Below are 19,033 nucleotides of genomic sequence, written 5' to 3' on the forward strand. Positions count from 1 at the left end.
TCAGTAAATGTGATCTCATTAACTATTAAAAAGCAAAATAAACCACAAACAACAAAAAAAAACCCATTCTTAGCATAATTGAAGCCTGCTACTCTCCATTACTTGATCATGTCATTTCCTGATATGAAAAGGAAAGGTTCCTTGGGTGGGAACAGCAAAAAGGAGCCCACAGTATCATGAATTACTGGGCTTTCCCCCTACTCTTCATCATGACTTCCACTGTCTCAGTTGAGAATCTACTGACCTTATTGTGTTTCCCGCTCAATTGAATTTTAAGCAAGAAAGTCAACTCCCAGTCAGTAATCATTACTATCCATAGTCTTACTCTTTTTACCCTGTGTGGTCTGAGAAATTTACCCAGACATTTAGAACATATGTCCCACACAAAGTACTACCATTATCATACTTTGAAGACCCTTGTCCTCTACTGTTGGTAGAGGACATGATAAAGATCTGTTTTTCCATCCAGTGATGCCTACATTACAATTGCTTTGAGGGGCACCTGGGTGGCTCAGTCAGTTAAGCATCTACCTTCAGCTCAGGTCATGATCCCAGGGTCCTGGGATCACGCCCCACATCAGGCTCCCTGCTCTGTGGGACTTCTGGTAATCTGGAAATCTGGATTCTGGTCCTAGCTTTGCCAGTAACTAGTTGTGTGTTCTTAGGGAAGTCATTTAACCTGTCTGGGCCACAGTTTCTTCATTTATATAAAGTAAGTCCTCTGCAGCAATAGCAACCTTAATTTTATTAGTAGGAAAACATTGGCTGAGAGCCTTGATACTTCACTTTTGACAAAGAAGATCCCAGCCAAGAGAAAAAAAATTACTGTAATCCTTCTTTACAGCGTATTTATAATTTTACACCCCCTAACTCCACCCAAGAAGCATTGCTCATTATAAGAAAATATGCAACACAGGAAGACAATTGAGTCAAACTTTGCATTATCTTATTCCTTAGTGTTTTCTAAGTCACTGACATTCTCCCACATCTCAGCCATTCTCACAACTTCTCCAAGGTAAGTAATTTTTAGTGATAAATTTCCTGGAACTACCTTCTCTAGACCAATTTAATAGCTACATTTCGAATCCAATGGCTTTGTTGTCTTTCCCCCTCTCCCTCTCTCCTATACACAGTGATCTCTGAAAACCAGTTCTGCCACTTTCATTTACTGACTGCTAACCTGGGCCATGCACTGTTCAAGGAAAGTTCAACATTGTTTCTTTTAGTCCTTATAAAACAAACAAACGAACAACAACAAAAACCCAAACCCTGAAAGGTAAATATAGTCTCTCATTTTTCAAATGGGGATACAGGCTCAGAGAGATTAAGTAACAGTTTAGGTCACACAACTATTAAGTGGTAATGTCTTGACTAGAAGCCATACCTATTAGATTCAGAAACTTCTCCTCATCAGGTAACTCATACTAAAGCAATATAGAATTTAACATCTCACTTCTTCCTCTGAGAGAAGTAAAGGTGGATGATACAGGTATGTCTGGAAAGGGAAAAAGGTGATAAAGTTCATGGTTGATGACCTCTATTAATGAAGAGAATGAGGAATCTGGAAGTGAGAAATGAGAAAATTTGTATTGTTTTCATACTATATCTTTAAAGAATAACTATTCTGATTGCCTAACTAGCCCCCATTTATCTCAATTACTGAGGTCTCACTATATTCCATATTTTAGACAAAAGCTATAAAAATGATTTTCCCCCATATTTTTATTTTAAATCTATAGAAAGTTGAGAGAATAGTAAAAATCACAAGCTTGTATATCCTCCATATAGATTAACCCACTGTTACTATTTTGCCTCAAATTGCTCTCTTTCTCTTCACAAGATTTTGGTTGAACCACCTGAAGGAAAAATAGACACGACACTTCTCTAATGTAGCACACAGCTTCTAAGAATAAAAATATTTTCCTACACAGCCACAAAAACACATGTAAAAAAATAAAAAATTCATTAATATCATTTAATATACACTTCTTATTCAGTTTCCCTAATTCTAAATAACGTCTTCTAGAGAAAACAGGTGATAAACTCCTTGAGGTTGGCCTTCATGATGATTTTTTGGATCTGACTCCAAAAGCAAAGGTGACAAAATCAAAAACAAATAGGACTATATCAAACTAAAAAACCTGCACAGCAAGGAAACCATTAACAGAATGAAAATACAAGCCACTGAATGGGAGAAGATATTTGCAAATGATATTTCCAATAAGGAATTAATATCCAAAATATATAAAGAACTTATACTACTCAATACCAGAAAAACAATCCAACTAAAAATGGGAAGACATGAATAGACATTTTTCCAAACAAGACACACAAATGGACAACAGACATATGAAAAGATGCTCAACATCGCTCATTATCAGGGAAATGCAAATCAAAGTCACAATGAGATACCACTCACACCTGTCAGAATGCCTATTACCAAAAAGATAAGAAATGACAAGTGTTGGCGAGGATGTGGAAAAACAAGGACGCTCATACACTATCAGTGGGGATGTAAGTTGGTACAGTTACTATGAAAAACATTATGGAGGTTCCTCAAAAAATTAAAAATAGAACTACCAATGATCCGGCAATTCCAGTGCCATGTATTTATCTGAAGAAAATGAGAACACTAATTTGAAAAGATATACACACCCTTATGTTAATTGCATCATTATTTACAATTGCCAAGATATGGCCACAATCTTTAGTGTCCATTGTTGGATAAATGAATAAAGAAGATTTGGTGTACAGAGAGGGGATGGGTGGGGGGATGGGTGGGGGGATGGGTGGAATAGGTGAAGAGGATTAAGAGTACAGTTATCATGATGAGCACTGAGCAATGTATAGAAATTGTTCAATCACTATGTTATACACCTGAAACTAATACATCATTAATTAGACTAGAATTAAAAGTTTTTTTAGAAAAAAAAGATTTGGTACACACACACACACACACAGACACACACACACAAAATGGGATACTACTCACCCATAAAAAATCAAATCTTCCCATTTGTGATAACATAGATGGAACTAGAGGGCATTATGCTATGTGAAATAAGTCAGACAAAGACAAATACCGTATGATTTCACTTATATGTGGAATCTAAAAAACAAATGAATAAACAAAACAAAACAAAACTCTTAAAAAAAGAGAACAGCATGGTGATTGCTAGAGGAGAGAAAGCGAAATGGTGAAGGGGGCCAAGAGGTACAAACTTCAATTATAAAATAAATAAGTCATGGGGATGTAACGTACAGCATAGTGACTCTAGTCAATAATACTGTACTGCATATTTGAAAGTTGCCAAAAGAGTAAATACTGAAAGTTCTCATCCCAAGAAAAAAATTGTTTTGTAATACTGCATGGTGATGGTTGGTAACTAGACTTACTGTGATAATCATTTCATAGCATATATAAATGTCAAATCATCATGTTGTACACTTGAAACTAATATAATGTTATAGATAAATTATACCTCAATAAAAAATAAAAAAGGAAGGCAGGCAAGGAAAGAAAGGGGGAAGAGACAGAGAACAAGAACAAGAACGAAAGAAAGAATGAAAGAACAAAAGAATCAAAGAACAAAAGAAAGAAAGGCAAGAAGAGGAGAAGAAAGTCTGGTTTTGATCGAGTATCCAAAATCAACATAGTAGACTTAATTGTTATGTTTCTTTTAGTCTGAGACAATCCCCTTAACTTGGTTTTAAATCCCATGACTGACTTTTTAAAAAGTCCCAAGCCAATTATGTTTCACAATGTGTTACACATAGTGTCTGATTATTTTGTGATTTTATTCAATTAAACATTTTTGATAAGAATACATTATCTTTCAAAATGTCTCACCCATAGAATGTCTGATTGTTTTCTTACGATTAGATTCACATGAGCCATTTTTGATAAGAATATTACATATGTGATATTGTGTATTTCCTATCATGTCAGATCAAGAGACACATCATCAAGTTATCCCAATATTAGTGATATTAAGTTTTATCACTTGATTAAAATGATACTTGTCAGATAGTTCTGTTGTAAAGGCACATTTTCTTCTTTATAATTTTTAAGTAATGTGTGGAGTGATACTTCTGAGACCATGTAAATACCCTGTTCCTCAACAATCTTAAACTCAGTGGTACTAGCATTCACTGATGAGCCTTGCCTGAATCACCATGATGCTGGGGATGCAAAATGGTGACTTTCTCACCAAACTACAATTAAAGTGGGTGAAACTTATGGTATATAAATTCTACTTCAATAAAACTGCTTTTTAAAAATTAACTCAGTAACATGCAATCTGTATTGTGTCCATTCCTTCTAGCATATTTTTTTCTGCCAAGAAATGACTGATAGTTGAAACATTTTATAAATGAGGTAAGTTATTCAAGATCAGGGTAAACTTAATATAAATGCTCTGTTGAAATTTTTTTAATTGTTGTTCTCTAATTCTATCATTCCTTCTACAATTATTAGCTGGCCCACGTCTATTAAGACTTCTCCCCCTGTACCTCCTATTTCTCAATCTCTCTCTCTTTCTCCCCCTCTCTCATCACTCAAGATTCATGGATTTTTCCCCCTCAAAATATTATAATAATCCATTACTGATACTCTTTTTGATGTTCAAACCATCCTAATTTGGCCAATAGAATCCATTCAAACACAATCTCATGTCCTGAAATAACCCCATTAGTTTTGAACAATCTATTTTCTTGCATAAAAAGTTCCTAGGGGCACCTGTGTGGCTCAGTCAGTGAAGCGTCTGACCCTTCATTCCAGGTCAGGTCATGATCTCAGGGTCATGAGATCAAGCCCAGGTCAGGCTCTACGCTGAGTAAGGAGCCTGCTTAAGATTCTCTCCCTCTCCCTCTTTGCCCCTCCCCCTCCATTCATGTTCTCACTCTCCCTGTAAAAAAATTAAAAACTAAAAAATAAAAAAGTTCCAAACTCACCCTGTATATTCCCTAAAACCTGAGATCAGCTATTTCCCCAAGAAGCCTTAGTTACTTTTAATGGGAATGGTATTTAGAAACAAAGATTTAGGTCCTTAATGGGCTGTTTATTGCTAGTGGGGTTTGTCATTGCTTCCTGGCCCTTTCTATAAAAAGAACAAGGTAATAGGAAGTCACACTAATATTTGCATCAAATTTATGATACAAATATAAAAGAATGAACAGAAAATATCTTCTCTTTTACTTTCAATGAAAATCTTGGTTTCCATTATCATTACTACCCTTATGCCTCTGCTTTATTCTACCATATATAAGATGGCAATAATATTGTTATATTAGAACACATATAACATAATATAGTATAATTCTGAAACTAACAATAACCTATTAAGAAAGTCTAAGATTTTTCTTAAAAGATTTTATTTATTTATTCATGAGAGACACAGAGAGAGAGAGGCAGAGACACAGGCAGAGGGAGAAACAGGCTCCATGCAGGGAGCCCAACATGGGACTCGATCCCGGGACTCCAGGATCACACCCTGGGCTGAAGGCAGGCGTTAAACTGCTAAGCCACCCAGGGATCCCCCGAAAGTCTAAGATTTCTTTACAGTTCTTTTCATCCTTAAGATTACATCCTAGTACGAATGTACTATCAAGAATAACGCGTTCAAAAGTCATCTGAGCTGCATGATTATGTTATAGTTACATAGGTTTGTTTGGTTTCAGTTTGTATGTATTCAATTTTAGCATTTGTCTTTCTTTCCATTATTTTTGGCTTAAGTCTAATTTTTGAGTGTTTAAACTTGTATATGGGCCCCAAATCAAAACTACATACAAAGATACACTTGGAGAAGTCCTATTACTGTCCCTATCTCCTCTACCTCATTCCTATACAGCCCCTATTTTCATTAGTTTCTAATTTATTCTTCCTGTGTTACACTTTATAAAAACAAGCAATTATAGTTTTTCAGAATTAATATACATACTGTAAATTAAGTAATACCCCTAGAACCAAGTTCTCATTTGAATGTGGTCATGGTGCACAAAACCTGACTTACATCCATTGTCTAATTGCAATAATGGATATTTTCATGTACAAATAAACTCCCACCTGAATTCTGATTAATCCACTGTAGAGAGTCCATATGAGCATTCAGAATTTTGCAGATCTGCTGGAGCTAAAAACATATACACATTTTTTACATTAAGATTATTCTGATATGGTAAACAAAACAAACAAAAAATTGAAATTAAGAAGTGACTTTTCATTTCTTTTGGTAAGAAATGGACTGAGGATATATAAAATATTAATGACATTTTTTGCTATTTCATATTTGTAATGTTCATTACATATTTATATTACTTCAATCTATTTTATAACTGTGAAGAATGTAATTCCTATAATTCAATAATACACTGACTACCACAGTACAAAAATAAGTAAAAAACATTGAAAGATGTTTCACAAGAAATTCATATAATAATTTTAAAAATTATGTTTTTCAACCAAATCAGCAATATTTTAAATTCTATTAGTTTCAGGCATATAACTTAATGATTTGTTATTTGTATATATTGCAAAATGATCACCACAATATGTCTTGTTAACATCCATGACCGAATGTAGTTAAAAACATTTTTTCTCATGATAATAACATTTAAAGATCTAATCACTTAGCAATTTTCAAATATGCAATACAGTATTATGAATAATAGTCACCATGCTGTACATTACATCCCCAAAACTCATTTTATACCTGGAAACTTATACCTTTTGACCACCTTCACCCATTTCACCCACTATCCACCCCTGCCTCTACAACCACCAATCTATTCTCTCTATGAGCTTGTTTCTTTGGTGTTGGTGTTTATAAATTCCACACATAAGTGAGATCATATGGTATCTGTCTTTCTCTGTCTTACTTATTTCACTTAGCATAATGCCCTCAAGGTCCAACCATATTGTTGCAAATAGCAAGATTTCCAAGTCAGCAAGTTTTAATAAATGGTAATACTCAGTTGTCAAGTGTGTGGAGAAAATAGGTACATTCCTATACAGCCTATAGTAATAAAAATTGACCCAACCCTTCAAAATGTAAATTTTTACAATATATATCAACAGTCTTAAAATATTTATAACTTTTAACTCAATATATTCTACTTCTAGGAACCTATCCAGAGGAAATAATCAAATCTAAGCATAACTGGTCATTACAGAACAATTTTATAATGGCTAAAAATTGGAAACAATATCTCCACCAATTTAAAAAAGTAATATAATATATTATGGTAAAGTCACTTCTAATGAAACATTATAGTCATTAATACTTTTAAAAAATTTCCAAAGTTTTCAAAGAATGCTTAAAATTGGGCAGTCCGGGTGGCTCAGTGGTTTAGTGCCGCCCTCGGCCCAGGGTCTGATCCTGGAGACCCGGGATCAAGTCCCACATCGGGCTCACTGCATGGAGACTGCTTCTCCCTCTGCCTGTATCTCTGCCTTTCTCTCTCTCTCTCTATCTCTCTGTCTCTCTCTCTGTGTCTCTCATGAATAAATAAATTAAAAAAAGAATGCTTAAAATTTTGAGAAAACACTGTGAAAGAATATGAAATGAAGACAGAATACAAAACTCTATATCCTTATGATTCCAATGCTATTTAAAACAAAAGAATTTTTACCAGCATAGCAAAAAGACTTGGAAAAAATATAGCAATATATTAGAAAGGTATTGATAATAGAGATGACTTAACTTTCTTCACAGATTTCCATATTTTCTAAGCATAATACATTGAGTAAGTATATGTATTAATTCTGTAATGAAATATACTGGACATTTAAGAATGTTTTTAGAATACTTTTGATGACTATTCTAGTAAAGTCTAGTATAATAAAGAAAGTAGGAGGACATGAAAATGTTACCACACTTAAAAGAACAGTATGTAATGAAAATAGAAATTTAGCATATTTTAACATAACAAATAGAAATACAACTTGTGGTAGTAACAATGAGTTTTTGAAAGAAAATGTAACTGAAGACCATATGCCATAATATGGATCTGCTTAATAAAAAATTTAGGTGTTAGGTAGACTCTCCTATCTCACCCACACCCCTCCTCTGCATGGAAACAGTAAAAACAAACAGGTAAATCCCATCATTGTGAATATCATTAAATATCATTGCTATTTTCCTACCCTGGTGTATGGCCCACAGTAAAGAAGGTTTGTTGATCTTGATATAATAAATTACCTACAAGAATATTATTGTTCAGCAAATGTTTCTCTCTGCTTTGCACCCAATGATTTATACTATCTGAGAAAAAAAGATGAATTGTTGCTGATCTCTTGCTTCTTTTGTCCTGCTGAGCTGCAATTATCTTTAATTGACTCATCTTAAATATCTCAATCACTCTTGTGAGGAAAAACAAAAACAAAAGACACACCATTTACTCCCCACTACCAAAATAAAATAAAACAGTTTAAGGCTAAGTAGAGAAAAAGGATAGAGATAGGATTACAGTCCTCTTTTACTAACTCTGTTCAGAAACTTCTCTTATTTTAATTCAAACACAGAGAGACTAGACATCAGCTCTGCCTCATATCTAAATCTACATGTATTTATTCATAAAAATTCTTTTATAAAATAAGTTTAGATTTTATAGTCACAACGGTGAGCTAATATTTCATAAAAGGAAAACTTATATTCTGTCAACTCTTGATCATCTATGCGAACACAAGGAGATGGTAGCATAGATAATTCCAGACTAATTTATATTTGTCTTTGTTCAATTTTAGATTTGCCCAAAGTAGAGAATGGCATAATTTTTATAGCTAGAGGGGACTTCAAGATCATTTAGTCTACCCTTGACATTTTGCAAAAGAAGGAGCTAAGATCCAGAGAGATTAAGTGACTTAAATAAAACTCTAATGCTTTCTCAACTATACGATGCTGTCTCTTTATGATTAAAAAAGCTAGTAGTGTGTACAGAGATAAAGAACTGTCTGTATGATTGGACAAAGAGCTTACTAAAGAATAATCACGATATATATCCTTTGTCCTCACCTACCCAGATCCCAGCCTCACTCTGAATTATAATCAACAGACAGAAAGTACAATGGAAGTTCCCACAATGGGAGATTCCTCTTACCATTACTGCCACAGAGTGAGAGAGGGAAAAGAAGAACTCCATTTAGTTGCTAAGACAATAGGGAAAGGTAGAGGAAATAGGCTCTTTAATTAGAGCATAGATAAAGGAAAAAAACCCAAATCCTTTCTTATGGCCAAATTAATTCAGAACATTTCAACTCTGTAACTGGAGCCTCAGCTTTGCTAAAATACACTTACATTATGAGATAGGTAGCCTCTACAAGGCAGGTGGAAACCTAATAACCACATCTAACAAAGTTTCTATATATACAAAATATATATTAAGACTCAGAAATTATATTAAGAAAAATATACTTTAAGACTCAAATAGTTGGCTTATCAAAATTTTAAGATATAACCTAGTCATAAATTAAGGATTGCCTGGATATACCTATTTTTCTTAAGATTTTATTTATTTACCCATGAAAGACATACACACACATACATACACACAGAGAGAGAGAGAGAGAGGCAGAGACACAAGCAGAGGGAGAAGCAGGCTCCATGCAGGGAGCCCGATGTGGGACTCAATTCCAGGTCTCCAGGATCACGCCCTGGGCTGAAGGCTGCGCTAAACCACTGAGCCACCCGGGCTGCCTGTGGATATACCTATTAAACACAAACATATATACCCACAATTGAATGAACACACAGATAAGTATATAAAAAGAAGAATGAATTAGCCAGTGAGTAAGGGAATAGAAAAATAAGTACAGGGACATATTTAGCTATGTGAAAAACAGGGAGAAAACCCTGAAAATTTAGGGAGGAAAGTCATTTTTTAAATCCTCCTGGGGATAGTCACAAAAAACTCATAACCTTTTCTGTTCCTAAATATCCCCTGCCCTATTTAACTATATCCCAAAGTTTGTATCTGTAAAGGCAGATAAGGAGCACAAGAGGACAGGAGAAGGTGAGTAGCTAAAGGAACTCACAGAATACTAATTTCATATTAAATCTTGGCTGTCTAAATAGATAAAGCAGTTCACACACCGGGTCAGTAGTGTCAGCAGGACTTCCAAATGTATTCAGGTGCTCAATAATGTCCTTGAGATCTTGTGCCATTCGTTTTAGCTGAGCATCTATATTTTCTGCTAATCTGTAACTGAAAAAGCAAGTAAAATAAAATGATTATTAACAAGAAATGCTTTCTCCACTACATCTTGTTACTGACATAGAAAGAGGATACTGCCAGTTGATTTGCACCAATTTCCCCTACCTTCTAAGTAATTTTCAGTTATGACAAATGGCACATTTTTATGTAGGCAGCATTCATGACCTTATTATTACCATCTTCTACAAAGACACCAAAGGTGAAGGCTTTCACCCACCTTGCCATTTTTGCAGTCACCTATTTACCCTCTGGATAATGTTCCAGGGAGCTCTGAAGCAATGAATCTCTTTTTAGCTCTTACAATGAACTCATAAGACATTTAAATACATCAGAAGTTACCAGATATTAAGCAGTATTTGGTAAGTGCTCAGATGTCTTCAATGTTTTTAAATATGCACATCTTCAAAGTAAAGTCTTATATAAAGACTTTATATCATCATCATATATATACCATATATATATATATATATATATATATATATATATATATACCATCATCCAACAAAAGATGTTTTGAGAAATGAGATTAACAATAATCAAAATTGGGTAAATCTGCTAAGTTCATAGCAAATATTAATTGGCTAAATTCTCAGATTTCCACCCAAAGTATTTACACATATACATAAATACATACTTAACCTAGTCAATAATGTTTATGAATTAAAGTGATGAGAGTTTTTCAACCTTAATGTCTATAAAGATTAAAGGATTCAATGAGATTTATTGATAACTATCTATTGCCTTTCTGTCCCAAAGTATTTAAAGGTAATTGATTACCTCGATTGCTGAAGATCCTACTAGGGATCCCATCACAATATAAATCTGACTACATAAAAACAATGGGAAAGAACTAATGTTTCAATTATTCCTTCAAATTACAATTAGGAACTCATGGCCAAAAATGTAACTCTCTGTTTCAAAAAAATGATAGAATGCTTAGAAAGCAATGCAAAGAAGAAAAAAAAAGATTCACAAAGGCTGAAATACAAAAGCAGAAATAGAACTAAGGTCCATACAGATTAGCTGTACTTACCATATTTAACGTAGTTACAGAAGAATTAATTTGCAAGGCTTTAGAAAATAAGCTCCATCTTAACTCACTAATAACCTATTACTAAAGGGAGTCTGATTTGGTCTCAGCCTGGTTTATGTAGCACATTCAGACAAGTTTTCCTAACAACACTTTATTATATGGCCGGATTACCAAATTTCAGTTATGGAGAGATAGTTACTATGGGGACACTGGTAATGTTCTCAACAAAAAGACTGAATCACACACATAAAAAATATATTCAGCCCAAGACATTGACAAAATCATTCAATTTTGAAAGCTATGCAGTCTGCCCCCAGGTTAACAAATTGCCTTTAAAACAGCCAATGATTTATCATTGAAGCAATTGCATTAACATTAGGTTTAAAAGAGTCAATATAAATAGGAGACCATAAATATCCCATGATACTATGACACCACACACATGAAACTTGTATTTCTAATTTAAGAACAAATTTGACAAATATAAAAACTTTAGTGGTCATGTATAAGCTTGAGATTATTAACAAAACGCTATAAAACAAAACTGCCAGAATGATTACTTCATTTTCAAGCACTCTGAAAAGATAAATGGAAAAGAGCCAAGTAAGTTGATAAATGCAACTACAAGAATTTGTCCTTTTCTAACAATTTTTCCCTGCCTTTCAATTTTATTTTCCCCCCTTTTTTTAAGTAGCTAAGTTTTACCCCATTCTTCGATCTTTATCCAGTTACTTACGTCTTCCCATGCACCGTATCTGCATGCTGCAGATACACAGACCCACTCTGGTCCTTCACAAACTCCTCTAAAGGGGTCAAGAGATCTTCTAGTTCCTTCTGCTGTGACAGAATAAAATCTAATTCTTGTTCCAGCCTGAAAAAAAACAAGTCAACGGAAGAGCCAATGAAAGGAATTTGGAGTGCAAAATAAATGTCAAAAACTACAACAAGGAAAAAAAAGGACAAGAAATAGATCTTTAATCTTTCAACCTAGGCAGTCTAACATTCTACCTCTGTTGATCCAGTTTCACTTTTTCCACTTCTCCATGTAAAGTAGTAATCTATAAAGGAAAAAAAGAATATAATAATGTAAATCTTTGAATTTATGTTGTAATTTTAAGGTAATATTAATTTTCTCATATACACTTCAAATATGAACAATTTCCTAATTCAGGACACTCATTACATATGGAAAATATTTTTTAGTTGATCACCAATACTGGGATAGAAAATTAACCACAAAACATATCTGTGCTCTTGTGTAATGCAGGTAGATTAATGTGACTATCATCTTACCTTCTCACCATTCTCAATCAATGTACGGTCCCAAGCATTGACCTGAGTGGCCTGGTGAAGAAAGTACTTCTCTTGATCTTCTAAATCAAGGCTCCATTTGTTTATCAGACCCTCTAGCTGACCATATGTCATCACAGGAGTTACAATTGCACTAAAAAAAGGATACAGTAAGATCATATGATCATACTTTTAAAAGTATAACTATATTTCTGAAATGAATAATGTAGGAGGATTTAGAGAAGAAAATATCACATGAATTTTTCAGACCTGCTCCCCAACAAAACCAGCACAGGTGGTAAAGATTATTTCAAAAACAATCATTTCAAAAGCTGTGGAAATTATCCTAAAGGGATATAGCAAGTTTTTTTTAAAAGATCTATTAAGAAATCTACTAAATTCCAGTAAGAACAGCTAAAGTCTGTGCCACACTTGCTCGCTTCCTTAACCCTCAGCTCAGCACGATGCAAGTTCCATTCTGGGTGCACATGGCCAGAGACAGGACTCCCTCTCCCCATAGCTCTTTGTCAAAATGATCCATTCCCAGTCTAAGTAGTGGCCACAAAACAGTGAGCAGCTGATCTTCCATCCTCCACTTGGGCAGAACCAAGCAGAACTCTGACTCCCCTTCCAGGTGGTATCAAATAGGCTAAGCAGATAGCTGATTTTCCATCCCGTGACTGGCAGAACCAGGCTCTGATTGCTTTGCTGGGGCAGTGTCAGCAGGGCTGAACAGAGAGGTAATCATCAATACTCTGCTCAGCAGTGGCAGGTAGTATTCTATTTCCCTCTACCAGGGTTGTGTTGGCACTGGCAAGTGACAAAGTGAATCTAAATAACCACCCAGGGGCAACACAACTTAATCAATCAGTGAGGAAGGGTTAGTTCCCACTGGGCTTCACCACTTGTCATCGGTGTCAGTGGGACCCAATGGGGAGCTAACTTCTGTGCCCACCTGGCATGACTGAGACTGAACAAAGTGAGGCAAACTGGAGCTAGTCAGGACTCCATATCCCACCACCTTGGTGTCAGCAGGGCTTGGTGTGGGGCTTAACCTCTGCAACCTACTGGGGAAAATCAAGACTGAAGGAGGTAGAGCAAAGCAGGGCTAGTCAGCACTCTGACCCCCTTCTCTACAGAGCCTGTGTCAGGGAGGCCCCAGTAGGGAGCCAAGTAAGAGACAGAACATTGCTATCCTGCTTCCTCACTCCTTCTGTGCCAGTGGTACCCGAAAGGAAGCTGAAATTCTGCCTCCACACTTCAGCAACTAAGCAGTATGAGTGGTCCCCCACTTCCTCTTGTTCTGGGGTCCCAGAGACCCAGCTGCAAGCTAAGCCAACATCCCAACTTGATGCAAAGAAGTGGCGTGACACATTGCCCCACTTTCATGAGGAAGGGGTCAGAGGACTGAAGGGTTCCTGATTTAAAAAAATAAAATAAAACAGGGCCCAGACTCTCCTAATGTAATAGACTTAATGTCCAGGATACAACTGAAAAGTACCTGTCCTATCAAGAACCAGAAATATCACAACTCAAAAGAGAAAAGACAATTAAAGGCACTGACAAGGAGAGGTAGCAGATGTTGGAATTCTCTGAAAAGAATTTTAAAGCAATCATCAAAGAATGCTCCAACAAGCAATTACGAATTATCTAGAAACAAATGAAAACTAGAAAATCTCAGCAAAGAAACCGAAGTTATGGAAAACAATCAAATGGAAATGATAGAACTGAAAATTAAAATAACTGTAAGAAAAACTTGCTTAGTGGGTTTGATACTAGAGTGAAGATGACAAAGGATAGAATCAGTGAACTTGAGAGTAGATCAATAGAATTTACAGAAGAGCACAGGGATAAAAAACACAAAAAATGAAAAAAATCTAAAGAACCTAGAGGATGATAATAAAAGAGATAACATTCATATCATTGGAGAATGATAGATTAGAGAGGAAAAGAGAGAATGGTACTGAAAAACTATTCTGAAAAATAAAGGTGAAAACTCAAATTTGGCAAATGATATAAATCTACAAATTTAAGATGCTGAGCAAACCCCAAAAGAATAACTCAAAGAAATCTGCACTAAGACACATAATACTTAAATTTCTGAAAACTAAAGATAAAGAAAGAGAAGAATCTTGTAGGTAGCCAGAGAGAAACAACACATTAATTAAAAGGTAATACCAATTCAAATGACAGCAGTTTTCTCATCTTAAACCATGGAGGCTAAAAGGAAGTGTCACAACATTTTTCGAGTACTGTAAGGAAAAAAAAAAACTGTTGACCACAACTTCTCTAATTGGTGAAAATGTCCTTCAGAAATGAAAGGAAAATAAAGCTATTCTCTTGCAAGATTTTTTTGTTGCTGGCAAATCTACCCTCAAAAATTAGCTAATCAGAAAAAAAAAATGAAAACAGAAGATGGCTTGGAACTTCATAAAGGAAAAAGTCAAAATGAACAAAAAGGGTAAATATAATAGACTATCCTACTTCTCATGAATTTTTAAGTCATATTTGATGGTTGAAGCAAAAAGTCTAACACCACATAATGTACATGGAAGAAATACTTGAGACAAACTTAAAAGGTAAGAAGAGTAAAGAGAGCTAAATGGAATTACCAAAGTTTTTTTCCCCACAGGAAAATTTAAAAAAAAAAAGAAGAAAAACAAAAATAGAAGTAACAAACAAATGGCAAGTAATAAAATAGCAGACTTGAGCCCTAACATATCAATAAATAGCTTATATGTAAATGTGCTAAATATACCAACTAAAAGGCAGAAATTGGCAGAGTGGATAAAAATTATGATCCATCGATATGCTATCTATAAGAAACTCACTTCAAATACAAAGACACAAATAGGTTGAAAGTAAAACGATGGAAAAAGATATACATGCAAGATTAATTTTTTAAAAGAGATGGATAAAGTCAATTTTAGAGCAAAGAAAATTACCAAAGAGGGACACTGCATAATGATAAAGGAATCAAAGCACCAGGGAAGGCCAACAATCTTAAATGTGTAAGCAACCAAACCAAACAGCAGAACTTTAAAAATATAAAAAGCAAAACTGGTAGAGCTAAAAGGAGAAACAGAAGAATCCACAATTCTAGTTGGGGACTTCAAACTGCTGCTCTCCACATCTGAAAGAAGCGATAGAGACAAAAGCTGCAAGGTTACAGATCTGAAAATACAAGGAAGTAGGAACTCATCATCATAAATAAAACATTACACCCAATAGCAGAAAACACAACTTCCAGGTACCTGTGGAACATCCACCAAGAACTCTATCTTCATCCTAAAATGAACCTGAACAAATATAAAAGGACTGAAGTCATATAGAGCATGCTCTCCAACTACAATGGAATCAAACTAGAAATCAATCTTTTCTTTAAAAAAAAAAGAATATGCAGTATACAGCTAATGCAATGGTGAGGATATTTATAGTATTAAATGCTCACATTAGGAAAAGTGAAAGGTCTCAAAACAATAATCTCAGTTCATACCTCAAGAACTTAGAAAAGAGCAAAATGAACCCAACACAGAGAGAAAGAAATAATAAATCGTAGATATCAATGCAACTGAAAATGAAAAACAGAATAATCATTGAAATAAAAGCTACTTCTTTCGGAAAGGATGAATAAAATTGATAAAAGAAAGGTACAGAATACCAACATAAGAAATGAAACAGCTATTAAAAGTGTAAAAAGAAAAAAAAATAAAAAAATAAAAGTGTAAAAAGAGGGACGCCTGGGTAGCTCAGAGAAACGTTTAGTGCCTCCCTTTGGCCCAGGGCATGTTCCTGGAGTCATGGGATCTAGTCCTGCATCGGGCTCCCTGCATGGAGCCTGCTTCTCCCTCTTCCTGTGTCTCTGCCTCTCTCTCTCACTCTCATGAACAAATAAAATCTTTTTTAAAAAGTGCAAAAAGGAAAACTACAAACAACTTTATATTCATAAGTTCAACAACTTAGAAAATCAAACCAATTCCTTGAATACCATACACTACAAAAACTCATGAAAGATGAAACAGATAACCTAAATAGTCCTAGAACCATTAAAGAAATTGATTTGTAACTTAAAACCTCCAAAAAAAGAAATATCCAGGCCCAAAGTTTTCACTGGAGAATTCTGCCATATATTTAAGAAATACAATTTTATACACAATTTTATACAATTTATTCTATAAAACAGAAGAGAAGACAATACTTCTCAGATCATTTTATAGGCTGGTATTATCCACATACCAAACCAAAGACAGAATAAAAAACGAAAAAAAACAAAACTACAGACTAATAGCTCTCATGAACTTAAATATAAAAGTCCTCAAGCAAAATACTTCCAAACTAATTCAAAAATGTATAAAAAATTATACATCGGTCGGTTAACCGTCTGCCTTCAGCTCAGGTCATGATCCCAGGGTCCTGGGACTGAGCCCCATGTTGGGCTCCCTGCTCAGTGGGGAGCCTGCTTCTTCCTATCCCCCCTGCTCCTGCTTTCCCTTACTATCTCCCTTTCTCTTTCTCAAATAAATAAATTTTTAAAAATATTTAAAACATGGTCCATTAAAGGAAAAATTGATAAACTAGATCTTATCAATTAAGTTTTTCTTTGGCAAAATACCCTATTAAACAGATGAGAAGACAAGTTATGGATTTAAAGAAAATATTTATAAACCACATATCTGACATAAGACTGAATCTAGAATATATAAAACTCTCAACACTTGTTGAGAAAATGGATAAAGACATGACATAAACAGCCACATTACCAAAGAGGATATGCTGATGGCAGATAAACACATGAAAAGATGCTCAACATCATTAGTCATCAGGGAAATGCAAATTAAAACCATAATGAGATAACATTTCACATCTATTAGAAGGGCTAAAATAAAAAGTAGCGACAACACCAGATCCTGGTAAGAATGTGGACAAGCTGGAGCCCTCATAGATTACTGTCAGGTTTGTAAAATGGCACAGCCACTCTGGAAAAGAATTTGGCAGTATCTTAAAAAAATAAACATGTAACAACCATACCACCCAGTTAACTGCACTCTGGGCACTGATCCCAGAGAAATGAGACTTATATTCACACACACAAAAAAACAAAAACAAAAACAAAAACAAAAACCCAACCCTGCATGTAAATGTTCTCAGCAGCTTTATTCATAACAGCCAGAAACTGGAAACAACCTAGAAGTTCATCAACAAGTGAACAGTTAAACTATAGTATATCTTCAATACCATGGATCACTACTCAAAAATAAAAAAGAACAACTATTGATGCACATGTAAAACTTATCTCAAGGAATTATGCCTAGCGGAAAAAACAATCTCCAAAGATCACATAATATACAATTTATTTGTATAACGTTTCTTTAAATGTCATTCATAGGAATAGAGAACAGATTCATTGCTGCCCAGGGTCAGGGAAAGGAGGAGTTGGTAGTGAGTATGGCTATAAAAGGGCAACAGGAAGGATCCTTGTGCTGATGGAACTGTCCTGTATCTTGATTGTATCACTGTACTCTAGCATTGCAGGATGTTATTACTGGGGGATATTAGGTAAAGGACACACAGAATTTTTTGAATTATTTCTTAGAAGCACATGTGAATCTACAACAGTCTCAAAATAAAAAGTTTAATTTAAAAAACAATTAGAGAGGAACATGGCATAGATTCTAAGAATACAGTCTCTGGAGCTCAACTGCCTGAATTGTAATCCTGGCTCAAGCGTTACCAGAGGCAGATAATAAAATTTCTATGCACTCCAGTTTTCTCATCTATAAAATGGGAACAAAAACCATTGATTACCTCATAAAGTTATTGTGAAAAATAAATGCTATGATGTTTGCAAAGCACTGTCACATCACTAAACATAATAACTGCACAGTGAATGTCAGCTATTCTTAGTAATAGTAATAATATAATGGTAATAAAACATAGGTGTGCTATTAAGTGTTCAACTTCCTAAGCTATAGAAATCCTTCATCTACTCCTTCGACTGAGTAATTTGCCTAATTTTCAAACACTATTCTAAAGCTATACAAGCAAATCATACCTTGTACATGATAAATAAAATTAAATTCACACAAATTTTCAAATAAACAGGCTTACTTAACAGTCGAAGTAAAAGGTAGAGAATTAATACCGACTGGAACAATGTTATTAATCCCAGCTGATTGCAGTGACCTTAGGTTCAAGGTAAAGCCACTAGTGGTTGTAGTAGTGGTGGTCATGGTAACAGTGGTAGTAGTCGTTGTTGATGCTGTAGCTGGAAAATAAAAATGCATGTTAGTAAGAAATTAAAGGCTTATTTTATTTAGTCCTTGATCATTCAGGATAAAGGGTATAGAAGCATTTTTTAAAATGTGAAATTGAACTCAAAAGTTGTGTGGGTTTGCACTCAACATTGTGGTAATATGAAATAATATGAAGTGACATACAGCAGGCCAGATACCTGGGTTAACCTTTCTGCTAAAAATAAAAAATTCTGGATATGTGTGTCGA

General features: G+C 34.7%; 1 protein-coding gene across 3 annotated transcripts in view; it reads right to left on the bottom strand.

The window, feature by feature from the left end:
• NUP62CL (nucleoporin 62 C-terminal like) overlaps positions 1-19,033 on the bottom strand; it is a 72,186-nt gene that overhangs the window by 14,236 nt on the left and 38,917 nt on the right. For 2 of the 3 annotated variants that reach the window (XM_041741602.1, XM_041741603.1), the window contains exons 5-10: positions 18,641-18,797; positions 12,536-12,686; positions 12,251-12,300; positions 11,979-12,113; positions 10,089-10,200; positions 6,065-6,131 (exon numbers count right to left, since the gene is read on the bottom strand). In XM_041741602.1, the coding sequence (XP_041597536.1) occupies positions 6,065-6,131; positions 10,089-10,200; positions 11,979-12,113; positions 12,251-12,300; positions 12,536-12,686; positions 18,641-18,797 (672 nt within the window). The remainder of the gene's footprint in view (positions 1-6,064; positions 6,132-10,088; positions 10,201-11,978; positions 12,114-12,250; positions 12,301-12,535; positions 12,687-18,640; positions 18,798-19,033) is intronic. The other variant, XM_041741604.1, reaches the window with a different exon arrangement.

This window comes from Vulpes lagopus, chromosome X (assembly GCF_018345385.1).
Source record: "Vulpes lagopus strain Blue_001 chromosome X, ASM1834538v1, whole genome shotgun sequence".
Taxonomy (NCBI): domain Eukaryota; kingdom Metazoa; phylum Chordata; class Mammalia; order Carnivora; family Canidae; genus Vulpes; species Vulpes lagopus.